General features: G+C 40.6%; 1 protein-coding gene across 1 annotated transcript in view; it reads left to right on the forward strand.

Annotated features, from left to right (window-relative positions):
- Positions 1–14487, forward strand: part of LOC135558242 (potassium voltage-gated channel subfamily H member 2-like) — a 71999-nt gene that overhangs the window by 49008 nt on the left and 8504 nt on the right. Inside the window, exons 3-6 of the mRNA XM_064991969.1 lie at positions 245–406; positions 554–775; positions 1093–1344; positions 1713–1933. Coding sequence (XP_064848041.1) covers positions 245–406; positions 554–775; positions 1093–1344; positions 1713–1933 — 857 coding nt within the window. The remainder of the gene's footprint in view (positions 1–244; positions 407–553; positions 776–1092; positions 1345–1712; positions 1934–14487) is intronic.

Below are 14487 nucleotides of genomic sequence, written 5' to 3' on the forward strand. Positions count from 1 at the left end.
CATTCATTCACTAACAGAGAGAGAGAAGGATTGAGAAGATAATCATATTCATAGGACGGACAATTTACAGGACTAATATATTTCCTTAATGTAAATATTGTATCCTTGAGGAAACCCACTCCATGGCATATCAATGCAGCTCTCATCTGATGTTGTGTGTCTCCCTCTTGAGGGGAACTTTGGTATGCACGCCCTAAAATACAATCATGTTTGCTCACTGGTGGTGGTGTGTGTGTGTGTCCAGGTGTGTGTTTCTCCTGTAAAATCGATGTGGTGCCAGTGAAAAATGAGGATGGCTTGCTGATCATTTTCATCCTCAACTTCGAGCTTCCCACTGATCCACATATTCCCAGGTCCCCAACTAGAGAGTTCAACCACAAGTTGCCCATCCCCTGGCTGACCCTAAGTAAGCAAAGCACATCCGCTGTGTGTTAATGAGTAGGGTCCAAAGATTTTCCCGTAAAATCTTAGAGATTAAAGTATTTTAATGACATTGTTATGGTGTAGTGTATTCAGAAACTGTAATCGCCCACCTTTTCCCTTTGACGTGCAGAATGTCGGAATAGGTTTCGCCTGCGCTCCACCTTGGTCCGCCCCCTCAGCAGGAGTAAACAGTCCCTGGAGAACGACACCAAGCTGGGCCACCAGCGGGACCTCCTTACTCTGGGTCATGAGTCTGTGGCACTGAAAAAGCTGCTGTCCCCGCCAGAGCGCCGGCATCTGGGTGGCACCGGGGTACTACACAGGGATGAGGACCAGAGAGCCCTGCTGGGAGGTGAGTGGTCCTTTGTGGCTCAGTTGGTAAGAGCATGGTGGGAGCAACACCAGGGTGTGGGTTTGTTTCCCACTATGGTCACATGTACTAAAACGTATGCATTCACTGTACTTTAAGTCACTTTGGATGAAAGTGTTTGCTAAATGGACTTCAGCCTTGTGCCCTCCTACACTGCTGGAGAAGTGTTAGTCCCTGATAATGCAGAGGCTGTCATATGTTAATTTGATTTATTTTACCCTTATTTTACCAGGTAAGTTGACTGAGAACACATTCTCATTTACTTATTTAATGCTTACTTATTTCATATGTGTTTATAGGTGAGTCCATCTTGCCCTCCACAGACACATCCGATGCTCCCCCAGCCCTGTCCCTGGGCTTCTCCCAGTCCTCCCCCAGGCTGCACTGCCTCCGGATGGATGAGGAATGTGGCTCCAACTGCATTGTGACGCCCAGCCACTCATGTGAGAGCCTCTGCAGTCTGCGGCACGTCTCCTCCGTGGACGGCATCAAGATCCGGAGGGGACGGGCCAGCTGGCACGGGAAGCTCCAGACGCGGCCCAGCAGCACAGGTAGAGGAGGAGACAGAGACGAGAACAGGGGATAGGGTTCGTGGGCATAGGACAGAGATAAGGATGGGGGGCGGGGGCACGGGCAAGGACAGGTGAAGGGACAGGACAGGTTGAGGACATGTATGGGACACATAAAAAAGGCGGGGCTGTCAGGAGCTGTATGGAGACATTTGAGGATGAAAGAGGAGCTCATAAATCATGTAATTGATGAATCCTTGTCTTACGTTAATGTTCCATCTGTTCAACATAACTATGTATTGTGTCATGCACAAATCGCCTTCAACTCTATGTTACTGGCAATGAAATAAACAGGGAGTAAGCCTAGACTTCTAAGTCTAACACTATCATCAACATATATTCCTTCTCAGGCAGAATGACCTGTATGAAGTCCAGCCTGCGTAATGTTACATCTGACACCACGTCTGACCCGAACCTTATCCGCTTCCGGACCTTTAGTCACGTGACACAGGTCAACCCACTTGAATACAGGCCCAACCCCCTGGTGGCCCACCCGTCCGCAGAGATGGACATAATTGCCCCGTGTAAACTGATGGACCGCACACACGGGGTTACTGAGAAATTCACTCAGGTGAGTCGCTGCTCTTCTCCTATCAGTGGATGTATATAGATAGGATGACACTATTTCATGACAAACTGCAGTATCTAGAGCAGGAGTCTCAAACTCTGTTCCTGGAGAGTTACCGTCCTGTAGGTTTTCGCCCAAACCCCAGTTGTAACTAACCTGGTGTTATCAACCAGCTAATTATTAAAATCAGGTGTGGTAGATTAGGGTTGGAGTGAAAATCTACAGGACTGTAGCTACTCTCCAGGAACAGGGTTGGAGAGCCCTGATCTAGAGGCTTTCACAGACACCCTGTCCCTTCTGTAGTCTACCATTGCAGTGTCTTTCCTGAGAGTGGCAGCACTATCCAGAGACTTTTGCTCTAAATTCAGTCGCTGCTGGTAAACTTCGAATCAAATCAAATGTGATTGGTTGCATACACATATTTAAAGGGAAAGGGAGATACCTAGTTTGTTGTACAACTGAAAGCCTTCAACTGATTAGCAGATGTTATTGCGAGTGTAGCGAAATGCTTGTTTTCCTAGCTCCAACAGTACAGTAATATCTAACAATACACACAAATCTAAAAAAGTTAAAGAATCTAATTAAGAAATATAGAAAAATTAGGACGAGTAATGTCCGGAGTAAAAATATAAATATATATATATATATTTGATGGAATGTATAGACAATATGATAGAATATGTAGTATATCTGAATAATAGCATCTGTACAGCAAAGTTAAATACAATGGGCCTTGACTAGAATACAGTATTTACATATGAAGTGGGTATAACAGTATGTGAACATTATTAAAGTGACCAGTGTTCATTGATTATGTACGTAGGGTAGCAGCCTTTAAGGTGCATGGTAGAGTAACCGGGTGGTAGCCCGGCTAGTGACTAAAGTTCAGGGCAGGGTACTGGGCGGAGGGAAGCTAGTGGTGACCAATGTTCCATAAAAAAAATAATCGACACTGATCAAATTTCAGGCCTGCTGAGCTCAAACTGGAACCCTGTGAACACGGAGGCTGTACCTGCTTTAAGTTAAAGTTATAACAGTGGCCAAGTAGGCTACTGTGGCTATTTGATCATTAAAAAAAACAATGGAGAAAGTGATGCATCCCATAACATTTTAACATGAAAACAGCTGTTCTATCATTCAGCCTACAGTAGCAGTTCAATGTAGTTCAACGTAAGCCTACGCTCCATGAGACTTTTGAAAGAAAACATGCAGGGCTTGACATTAGCCTGTTTATCCACTTGTCCTTCAGACATGGAGGTGACTGAACTTGTTGTTGTGTTGTTTGATGCAAGAAACCACTTTACAAAATAAAATGCATTATTATTCCCATACCATTATTACAGAGAATCAGACAAAATTATCCTACCCTCTGTCTATTGGCTACAGAATGTATTCAAGCCTGTCTCAAAATAGAACACTGCACCTTTAAGACAAAAAAATGCTCTTTATATGACTTGCTTTTCAAATAGATCTAGAAATGTACACGTTTTGTGCTCTTGCAGGAAGCAATCACTCCCCTATTGCTGACTACACATTATCTATAACTGGTCTAATAAGTCACTAACTAACAAAAGATATGAACAAAATGTGCACAAGTGGCTACACGCAGCTCTTGCTTTGATCTCAAAACAAGCTCATCGACTCACGTCCACAGCTGTAAACCTTTCAGTTCAAAGTAAATAGCACATATCCATATATGGCAATGATCTATTTTCGTATGGGCCTTACTGGTTATGCAGCACCAGTCTGTGTAGAGTACCGGCTGAGTCGTGCACAACAGAATCCTACTCTGATGCGTTGTGCCTACAACACAATCTCTTCCGTAATTCGTTTTGTTTCAGGAATGTTGCAATGAAAGTGACTAATATTGCATTGATTCGATCACATTTGCCACAGTAAAGGGAAATGTTGATAGTCTTAACGAAAAGGGAAAACTTAACAAAAAGTTCAATATGCTGCTTCTCTCCCTGGGCTGATATTTATTCTGTGCTCTACGGGGCAGTCTCGGGGCTACTGCACGCCCGTGAGCAGTTTAGAGGAAACATTGGTGGTGACTATGAAATAGCCTGATGGCCTTGAGTTAAAATCTGTTTTTCAGCATTTCTGTCCAAGGTTTGATGCACCTATATTGACCTCGCCTTCTGAATGGTAGCAGGGTGAACAGGCCATGGCTCGGGTGGCTGAGGTCCTTGATGATCTTCTTGGCCTTCCTGTGGCACTAGGTACTGTAGATGTCCTGTGGGGCAGACAGCGATGCGTTGGGCAGACTGCACCACCCTCTGGAGAACCCTGTGAGTGTGGACGGTGCAGCTACCATACAGCCCGACAGGATGCTCTCAATGATGCATCTGTAAAAGTTCCCTCATATGTATTTTCATAGACCAAAGTATCAGCTATCACACCATGTAAAGGAACAGCCTGTTAATTAAAAAATCATCATAATCATAAAATGAAACTTACTAGATTTATGTCAACTCCATCAGGCACCATAAAGGCATTTCATTTTTACAATTGATTGTTTAATTGTAACATTAGAATATTCAAATATGTAATACAAATCTCCAAACTTCTTTTTGTTTTGTTTTTAAATCGCTATTAAATGAATCAGGGCAAATTTATTTTCCATGTTTTTCTAGATTTAGAACATAAAACGTTTTTAAGCAAACATTATCTCTAGCACAGCAAATACAGTGCATTCGAAAAGTATTCAGACCCTTTTACTTTTTCCACATTTTGTTATATTACAGCCTTATTCTAAAATGGATTAAATTGTTTTTCACCCTCATCAATCTACACACAACACCCCATAATGACAAAGCAAAAACGGGGTTTTCTAAATTTTTGCAAATGTATTAAAAATAAATAATGGCAATATCACATTTACATAAGTATTCAGACCCTTTACTCAGTACTTTTTTGAAGCACCTTTGGCAGAGATTACAGACTCCAAAGAGTTCAATTTTGGTTTCATTAGACCAGAGACTAAAGGTCTGAGTCCTTTAGGTGCCTTTTGGCAAACTCCAAGCGGGCTGTCATGTGCCTTTTACTGAGGAGTGGCTTCCTTCTGGCCACTCTACCATAAAAGCCTGATTGGTGGAGTGCTGCAGAGATAGTTGTCCTTCTGGAAGGTTCTCAAAAGTAGAGAACTTTACAGACCATGAGTGGTCTTGCTACACTACATGTAACGAGGACATGAATAAGGGGTCCTTATGGTATAGCTGACCCTGCTCATTCCTGATGAATTCAGGATTTTAGAAAAATCTGACGAAGTTGACCAAATCGCTGGACTCATCTTTTAGGAATCACAGTTTTGAGAGAACTATTCTATAAAAGTCACAAAGGGCTATTTCAATAAACTACATAATATATTTTTTCAGTTAACATCCATTATTGGCAGATTTTAAACACTTTATTGGAGAGTTTGAAATTGGGATCCTCTGCTCCAATCAAGGGCATTTCCGGTCGTAGAGCTGACATGAAAATTCCCAAAACATATATTTTCCTCATAGAATTCCACAAATTATAAATCTTAAGCTTAAAAATCAAGTTTCTCCCCAATATTCTAGAATACGTGAGCTAATTTCTTGCTCTTCTACACATTTTGCCATGAGGCTGAGAATTTTTTTAATTTCTTAAGCGAATTCCCTGTAATATTTTTTTTTATGACTTATGACGTTTATTTTTCACTTTTATTTAACCAAGTAGGCCAGTTGAGAACAAGTTCTCATTTACAACTGCGACCTGGCCAAGATAAAGCAAAGCAGTGCGAAACAAACAATAACACGGAGTTACACATGGAATAAACAAATGTACAGTCAATAACACAATAGAAAAAGTCTATATACTGTACAGTACAGAGTGTGCAAATGGCGTGAGGAGGAAAGACGATAAATAGGCCATACTAGTGAAGTAATGGCTGAAGGACTGGACCAAGGTGCAGCATGGTAAGCGTACATTTTCTTTATTTAAAAATGACGCCGACAAAATAAAGAACAAAACCAAACCATGAAGTTTTGAGCTATGTGCCCTGAACAAAGTCAAAATTAACTTCCCACAAAACAGTATGGTTCTCATTCAGAGACAATGATAGACAGCTGTCCCTGATTGAGAACCATACCAGGCCAAGACATAGAAATACAAAACATAGAAAAAGGGACATAGAATGCCCACCCTAGTCACACCCTGGCCTAACCAAAATAGAGAATAGAAAGCCTCTCTATGGCCAGGGCGTGACAAGTAATTACAATTTAGCAAATTAACACTGGAGTGATAGATGTACAGATGATGCTGTGCAAGTAGAAATACTGGTGTGAAAATGAGCAAAAAAGTAAATAAAAACAATATGGGGATGGGGTAGGTAGATTGGATGGGCTATTTACAGATGGGCTGTGTACAGCTGCAGCGATCGGTAAGCTGCTCAGATAGCTGATGCTTAAAGTTGGTGAGGGAGATAAAAGTCTCCAACTTCAGCGATTTTTGCAATTCGTTCCAGTCAATGGCAGCAGAGAACTGGAAGGAAAGGCGGCCAAAGGAGGTGTTGGCTTTGGGGATGACCAGTGAGATATGCCTGCTGGAGCGCGTGCTACTGGTGGGTGTTGTTATGGTGACCAGTGAGAAGAGATAAGGCGGAGCTTACCTTGCAAAGACTTATAGATGACCTGGAGCCAGTGGGTCTGGCGACGAATATGTAACGAGAGCATACAGGTCGCAGTGGTGGGTGGTATATGGGGATCTGGTGACAAAACGGATGGCACTGTGATAGACTGCATCCAGTTTGCTGAGTAGTGTTGGAGGTTATTTTGTAAATGACATCGCCGAAGTCGAGGATCGGTAGGATAGTCAGTTTTACGAGGGTATGTTTGGCAGCGTGAGTGAAGGAAGCTTTGATGCGAAATAGGAAGCCGACTCTAGATTTAATTTTGGATTGGAGATGTTTAATATGAGTCTGGAAGGAGAGTTTAAAGTCGAGCCAGACACCTAGGTATTTGTAGTTGTCCACATATTCCAAGTCAGAACTGTCCAGAGTAGTGGACGGATGAATGAAATTCTCGATTATCATGGATTTATCGGTGGTGACAGTGTTTCCTAGCCTCAGTGCAATGGGAAGCTGGGAGGAGGTGTTCTTATTCTCCATGGACTTTACAGTGTCCCAAAACTTTTTGGAGGTAGAGCTACAGGATGCAAATTTTTGTTTGAAAAAGCTAGCCTTTGCTTTCCTAACTGACTGCGTGTATTGGTTCCTGATTTCCATGAAAAGTTGCATATCGCGGGGACTATTCGATGCTAGTGCAGTCTGCATATCTGGGGCGCCCGACCTCGAGGGGGCCGTGGGGGTGTGTGCTACACCAGTGACTTCTATGCCTGTGCACTTCTAAAAATGAAGTTTTCAGCACCACTTCACTCACAGTGCACACATCACCCCAGGCACTGCATATATGGTATATATAGGACTCTACATAATTATTTGTTTGAATATATACCAGCTATGAAACAAAACAGGAGAAATACTTTGAAAATAGTTACGGCAGCATTTCTTTGTTGTTGCTTTAAAATCAGAAGTCGAACATGTGCGCATACTTGAGCTTTTGAGTTTGTACACATCTATTTTTAGGCGCAAATGTGAGTAAAATGGTTGTACTGTAGAGCCCTGAGACGTTAACCGGGATATGAGCTATTTTCCGGAACACTGTGTACATGTAAATGTGGTCAGTGTTAGCAGCCCAGTAACACACTGCAGCAGTCTATTAGTCCACCACGGCCCCTGGGAGGAGTTTTAAAAACTCTGCCCAGGGGAGAACAACTGCCCCTCTCATTGAAACCACAGAAGTTCAAGGTCAACCGTGGTACTGCAGGCATTGTTAGCCGAAAACAGGATCCCCATTTGAATTGAAAAATTGCAATCTTCATGGTCAATCTGCATGTAAATAAAATAAATTTTAGACAACCATGGTACCAATAACTGCTTCCTTGAACCAATTATTTCTTTATATCGCACACAGAAGAAGTTATCAGGATAATTTAGTTGCTAATGGTACCCCAGTCGGCCTTCAACTTGATTTACTCAATGAGAGGACAGTACTGGGCTAGCCTGCGACATCACGTCCTTGAGGAGCTCAAACTGCGCATGTTATGTCTCCATGAGATGCCATCTTAACTGACTTAATTTTATTTCAATGCCCACATGAAAAAATACTACAGTTACTATAGAATACTACAGTACTTACTATAGAATTCTGTAGTAAAATGTAGAATACTATACTAAACACTGTAATATACCTCGTGTACTGTAGTACTTATTATAGAATGTTGTAGTATACTGTAGAATACTATAGTAAATACTACAGTATACTACAGACCACAAAAACACTACTGTAAATACTGCAGTAATGTATGCAAAAACACTACAGTCCGCAAAAACACTACAGTAATTACTATAGTATATACTGCCGTATTCAATTTACCTATACCCTGCCCATTCCCCTCCCTGATATCCCAATTTATGCCGGCCATAAGTGAGACACCTACATGTCAAGTATAGACCATATACAGTACAATGTCTTCAGAAAGTATTCATACCCCTTGACTTATTCCACATTTTGTTGTGTTACACCTTGAATTCAAAATTCTACACACAATACCAGATAATGAAAAAGTGAAAACATGTTTGTAGAAATTTTCCTAAATATATTGAAAATAAGTATTCACACCCCTGAGTCAATAGTGTGTAGAAGCACCTTTGGCAGCGACTAAAGCTACGGGTTTTTCTGGGTAAGTCTCTAAGAGCTTTCCACACCTGGATTTTGCGACATTTACCCATAATTATTTTCAAAAGTCTTTAAGCTCTGTCAAATTGGTTGTTGATTATTGCTAGACGACCATTTTCAGGTCTTGCCATAGATTTGCCAGCAGACAACTGTAACTCGGCCACTCAGGAACATTCACTGTCTTCTTGGTAAGCAACTCGTGTAGATATGGCTTTGTGTTTTTGGTTATTGCACTGCTGAAAGGTGAATTCCTCTCCCAGTGTATGGTGGAAAGCAGACTAAACCAGGTCTTCTTCTAGGATTTTGCCTCTGGTTAAGCTCCATTCTGGGGGGTTTTCTATCCTGAAAAACTTCCCAGTCCTTAATGATTACTAACATACATATAACATGACACAGCCACCACTATGCTTGAAAATATGGAGGATGGTACTCAGTAATATGTTGTACTGGATTTGCCCCAAACATAACACTCTTTATTTAGGACAATAATGTGATTTTTTTTGCCACATGTTTTTCAGTATTACTTTAGTGTCTTGTTGTAAGCAGGATGCATGTTTTGGAATATTTTTTTTTATTCTGGACAGGCTCTTCTTTTCACTCTGTCAATAAACTGTTTTAAAGTCACTATTTACTTCATGGTAAAATCCCTAAGCGGTTGGATTCCTTCCTCTCCAGCAACTGAGTTAGGAGGGATGCCTGTATCCTTGCAGTGACTGGGTGTATTGATACACCATCAAAAGTGTAATTAATGACTTTCCAATGCTCAAAGCACCTTTAGTCAAACTGCTTTCTCTGTGAGAGCTTCCCATGTCTGGAACACGATGCCATCAGACACACATAACTGCACCACCTATCACACCTTCACACAAAAAACAAAGACATGGCTAAAGGACAATCAGACCTGTGAACACTAGTAATTCCTAGTAGTGTATTGCCCCTTTCCATGTTATCTGTTGTCTGTAGCTTGTGAGGTGTGTAAACGCTGTTTATGTATTGTTTTGTTGCTTTTTGTGCTATTGCTATTTCTGCATGCTACGTGTTGCTTGTGCTATGTTTCTCTGCATGTGCTCACTGCTCATTGTTTGTCTGTATTGATATTGTAATAGTTTTTAATAACCTGCCAAGGGACTGCAGTTGTATGTGCACCGCCCCTGTAAAAAATTAAAATAAACTCAAAAGGGATACTCAATGCCTGTTTTTCTTTGTATCTACCAATAGAATCCCTTCTTTGCGAGGCATTGGAAAACCTCCCTGGTCTTTGTGGTTGAATCTGTGTTTGAAATTCTCTGCTTGACTGAGGGAACTTACAGATAATTTTATGTGTGGCGTACAGAGATAAGGCAGCCATTCAAAAATCCTGTTAAACACTTTTATTGCACACAGAGTGAAGGCAATTTATTGTGTTCCCTACAGGTTATAAAAAAATAGCAGAAGCTCTGAACTGTTCGTTCAGACCTTAGTCCTACCTACCTACAGGTTATAGAAAATGTGCACTTTAAGTAATTTGTCTAGTAGTTTTCCTCAAGGACAAAGCCTTTACTGCTATGTCAAAGATAACAACACTATAGTGTTTACTACAGTAATGTCAGTAAAAACTCTACAATAAATACTACAGTCTGCAAAAACACTAAGTAATTACTATAGTATATACTACCATATATACCCAAAGGTATGCGTGTTCAAATCTCTTCACGGACAACTTTAGCATTTCAGCTAATGAGCTAATTTGCAGCTACTTACTACTTTTAGCTACTTTTCAACTACTTAGCAGGTTAGCTAACCCTTCCCATAACCCTAACCTTTACCATTTTAGCTAACCCTTCCTCTAACACTAACTCTAACCTTGATCTTTTAACCTAACTCCTAACCCTAACCCCTAGCCTAGCTAATGTTAGCCAGCTCGCTAATGTTAGCTTTAGCCACCAAGCTAACATTAGCAACAACAAATTGGAATTCGTAACTTAAAACCTCTTGGAGCTCCCTCTCCCGGATCTGGGAGAATTGTCATCAACTGACACTAATTAGCATAACGCAACGGACAAAAAATATGACTAGAAAATATTAATATTTATGAAATCACAAGTGAAATATATTGAAACACAACTTAGCCTTTTGTTAATCACCCTCTCATCTCAGAATTTGAAATTATGCTTTACAGCCAAAGCAAGACAAGCATTTGTGTAAGTTTATCGATAGCATAGCATTATGCCTAGCTAGCAGCAGGCAATCTGGTCATGAAAATCAGAAAAGCAATCAAATTAAATCTTTACCTTTGAGCTTCGGATATTTTCACTCACGAGACTCCCAGTTAGACAGCAAATGTTAATTTTGTCCCAGAAAGATTATTTTTTATAGCCGAAACACCTCCGTTTGTACTTCACGTTTGGTTGAGAAATCCACCGAAAACTGCGGTCACGACAATGCCGAAAAATATTCGAAATTAGATCCATAATATCGACAGAAACATGGCATACGTTTTTTATAATCAATCCTCAAGGTGTTTTTCAAATATCTATTCGATAATATATCAACCGGGACAGGTGGCTTCTTAGTAGGAAAGAGAAACAATGGCCGCATTTGTCTTTTACGCACAAAACACTCTGAGAGCCTCCAGCTGACCACTGACGCAATGTTGTCGTTCAGGCTCATTTTTCAAAATAAAAGCCTGAAACTATGTATTGGGAGACTAGACACATTAGGGGAACCATAAACCAGATTCCTTTTTCTATCTCATTCACTGCTTAATAGGGAGGCATAGGAACGCAGAGCTTTCTAAATAAGAGTCCCTTCCTGATTGGATTTTTCTCAGGCGTTCGCCTGCCATATCAGTTCTGTTATACTCACAGACAATATTTTTACATTTTTGGAAAATTTAGAGTGTTTTCTATCCTAAGCTGTCAATTATATGCATATTCTAGCATCTTGTCCTGACAAAATAGCCCGTTTACTTTGGAATGTTATTTTTCCAAAAATGAAAATAGTGCCCCCTAGTTTCACACATTTAGCAAATTCATAAAACATTTTGTACGAATTGCAATTCGTGACATATTGTATGAATTGCAATTCATAACATATCATGCAAATTGTAATTCGTAACATATCATACGAATTGTAATTTGTAACATATCATATGAAATGGATGATGGACATCCACAAATGAATACATACCATACGAAACATAACATATCATACCAAATGGGGTGTCTCAGATTTATATACAGAATAATACAAAATGCTCTGAGACCAGATTGCTAGGAACGCTCCACTCACTGCTTTCAGCCTACAGTCTGCAACACAAGCAATACAAGTCTCCAACAACTAATGATAATACAGAGGAGAGGAAGATGAGGGTGTAGTGCACTGCAGTTTGTATTATGCGTAAAACGTTGTTTATTACTGTACTGTTTTACACCTGTGCACGTGACAAATAAACTTTGGAACTTCAAACAACTGGTTATTTGTGAGGACAATAAAAGATAATGCGTGAGCATTGGGACGAACAAGGGTTGACGACAGGTCCTGTTAATAGGTCAGGAGAGGTGTACTGTACAGGCAGATTTTATAAATTTATGTCATTTTTCGCCTCTGGCTGCTCTGACACCTGCCCCCTAACCCCCTATCTCTACTGTATAGCAGAGCGGCTGACGTATACTCAAAAGACACCCCCCCCCCAGTGCAATCGGACATTACTGTATGTGGTCGCATACCCTCTCGACGCCTTATAGCCTTTTCTGCCTTCCTCTACTCTGCTGATGGAAGCTCATTCATTTTGCTATCAAACAGATGAAGGGACATGGACATGGCACCTGTATAGAAGCCTGGGTTTCTCATGACAACCCACGTAGGAAGTTATTGTCCCTTTTCAAAAGGCCGACACATGGCACTGTGTTCGACTCACTGGAGTGCTGGAACAGGCACTTCATTCTGTACTCACGTGGCAGTAGGTACTTTAATAAGTCTTATGAAGGGTAAACACTGCACAAGGTTGTTTTGTCATTCTGTAGTAACTTTGGAGATAAGAGATGTTAAACAGAGGATCCCAATGGACAGCCTCTCCTGCTTCTTACTTACATCTCCCCCTCACCTGACTCAAGTTGTCCCACTTTACAGCAATGAAGAAAACACAAACATGGAACCTGCAATACTCATAATGACTGATGTTGTTCATTGTATTTTTTACTCTGTAGTTTTCCGTGGGGCTGGGGATACAGTGTATGTGGAAAGGACAGAAATATATTGTATTAGATTCTTTTGTTGGTCTTTACACAGCAAAATTAAGGGTGTACATGAACACTTTTGAAAGTATTAAAGATGTAACACTGTTGCAGTGTTCCGCATTTAACTCTGAAAGTTTAAAATGCACACTATTTTCAGTGAACATGAGTCACACTGAAGTGTTAAAATAACACTTTTGAAAGTGTTAAAGATTGAACTATTTTGCTGTGTTCTCCATTCAAGTCTTAAAACCTCTTGATACTCCCCATCCCGGATCCGGGATCGTGAATAAAGCCTCAGGCTCATTAGCATAACGCAACGTTAACGATTTCTGAAAATCGCAAATAAAATGAAAATAATGCGCCTGCTCTCAAGCTTAGCCTTTTCTTAACAACACTGTCATCTCAGATTTTCAAAATATGCTTTTGAACCATAGCAAATCACTAATTTGTGTAAGAGTATGCTAAGCTAGCTTAGCATTTTGAGTAGCATTTAGCACGCAACATTTTCACAAAAACCAGATAACCAAATAAATAAAATCATTTACCTTTGAAGAGTTTCGGATGTTTTCAATGAGTAGACTCAGTTACATAGCAAATGTTCAGTTTTTCCTGAAAGAATCTTTGTGTAGGAGAAATCGCTCCGTTTTGTACATCACATTTGGCTACCGAAAACGAACCGAAAATTCAGTCACCAAAACGTCAAACTTTTTCCGAATTAACTCCATAATATCGACCGAAACATGGCAAACGTTGTTTGGAATCAATCCTCAAGGTGTTTTTTCACATATCTCTTCATTGATATGCAGTTCGTGGAAGCCTGCTTTCCCCTCAGAATCGCATGGAAAAATACCAGCAGCTGAAAAAGATGCACCAATTTCGACGGAGGACACCGGGCGGACACCTGGAAAATGTAGTCTCTTATGGTCAATCTTCCAATGATATGCCTACAAATACGTCACAATGCTGCAGACACCTTGGGGAAACGACAGAAAGGGCAGGCTCATTCCTATCGCATTCACAGCCATATAAGGAGACAATGGAAAACGGAGCCTCAAAAATCCTGCTGGTTTCCTGGTTGCCGTTTCATCTTGGTTTTGCCTGTAGCTCCCGTTCTAGGGCACCCACAGACAATATCTTTGCAGTTCTGGAAAATTCAGAGTGTTTTCTTTCCAAAGCTATCAATTATATGCATAGTCGAGCATCTTTTTGTGACAAAATATCTTGTTTAAAACGGGAACGTTTTTCATCCAAAAATGAAATTGCGCCCCCAGAGTTTCAAGATTAACGTGTTCAAATTAACTTGATTGTGGTGCTTGTATAGCTCTACTGTAGAGTATTACCCAACACGTAAAGTGTAAAACATAACACTTGATTTAGATAAACTGGACTCACTTTTCTTGGTGCAGATGCTGTTACAGTTTGTCAGCGGAAGAAATTAACACCTGTAGTGTTACAGTAAATCATTTTGGGATGTTCTTTTAACACTGTATGGTATAAAGCCTAATTTGCATATTTCCCAGGGTGCCTTTTCTTTGAGTTAATCGTAGTTAAACACCCATGACTGTATTTGTTTGTG

This window comes from Oncorhynchus masou, chromosome 17, assembly GCF_036934945.1.
Source record: "Oncorhynchus masou masou isolate Uvic2021 chromosome 17, UVic_Omas_1.1, whole genome shotgun sequence".
Classification (NCBI taxonomy): Eukaryota; Metazoa; Chordata; class Actinopteri; order Salmoniformes; family Salmonidae; genus Oncorhynchus; species Oncorhynchus masou.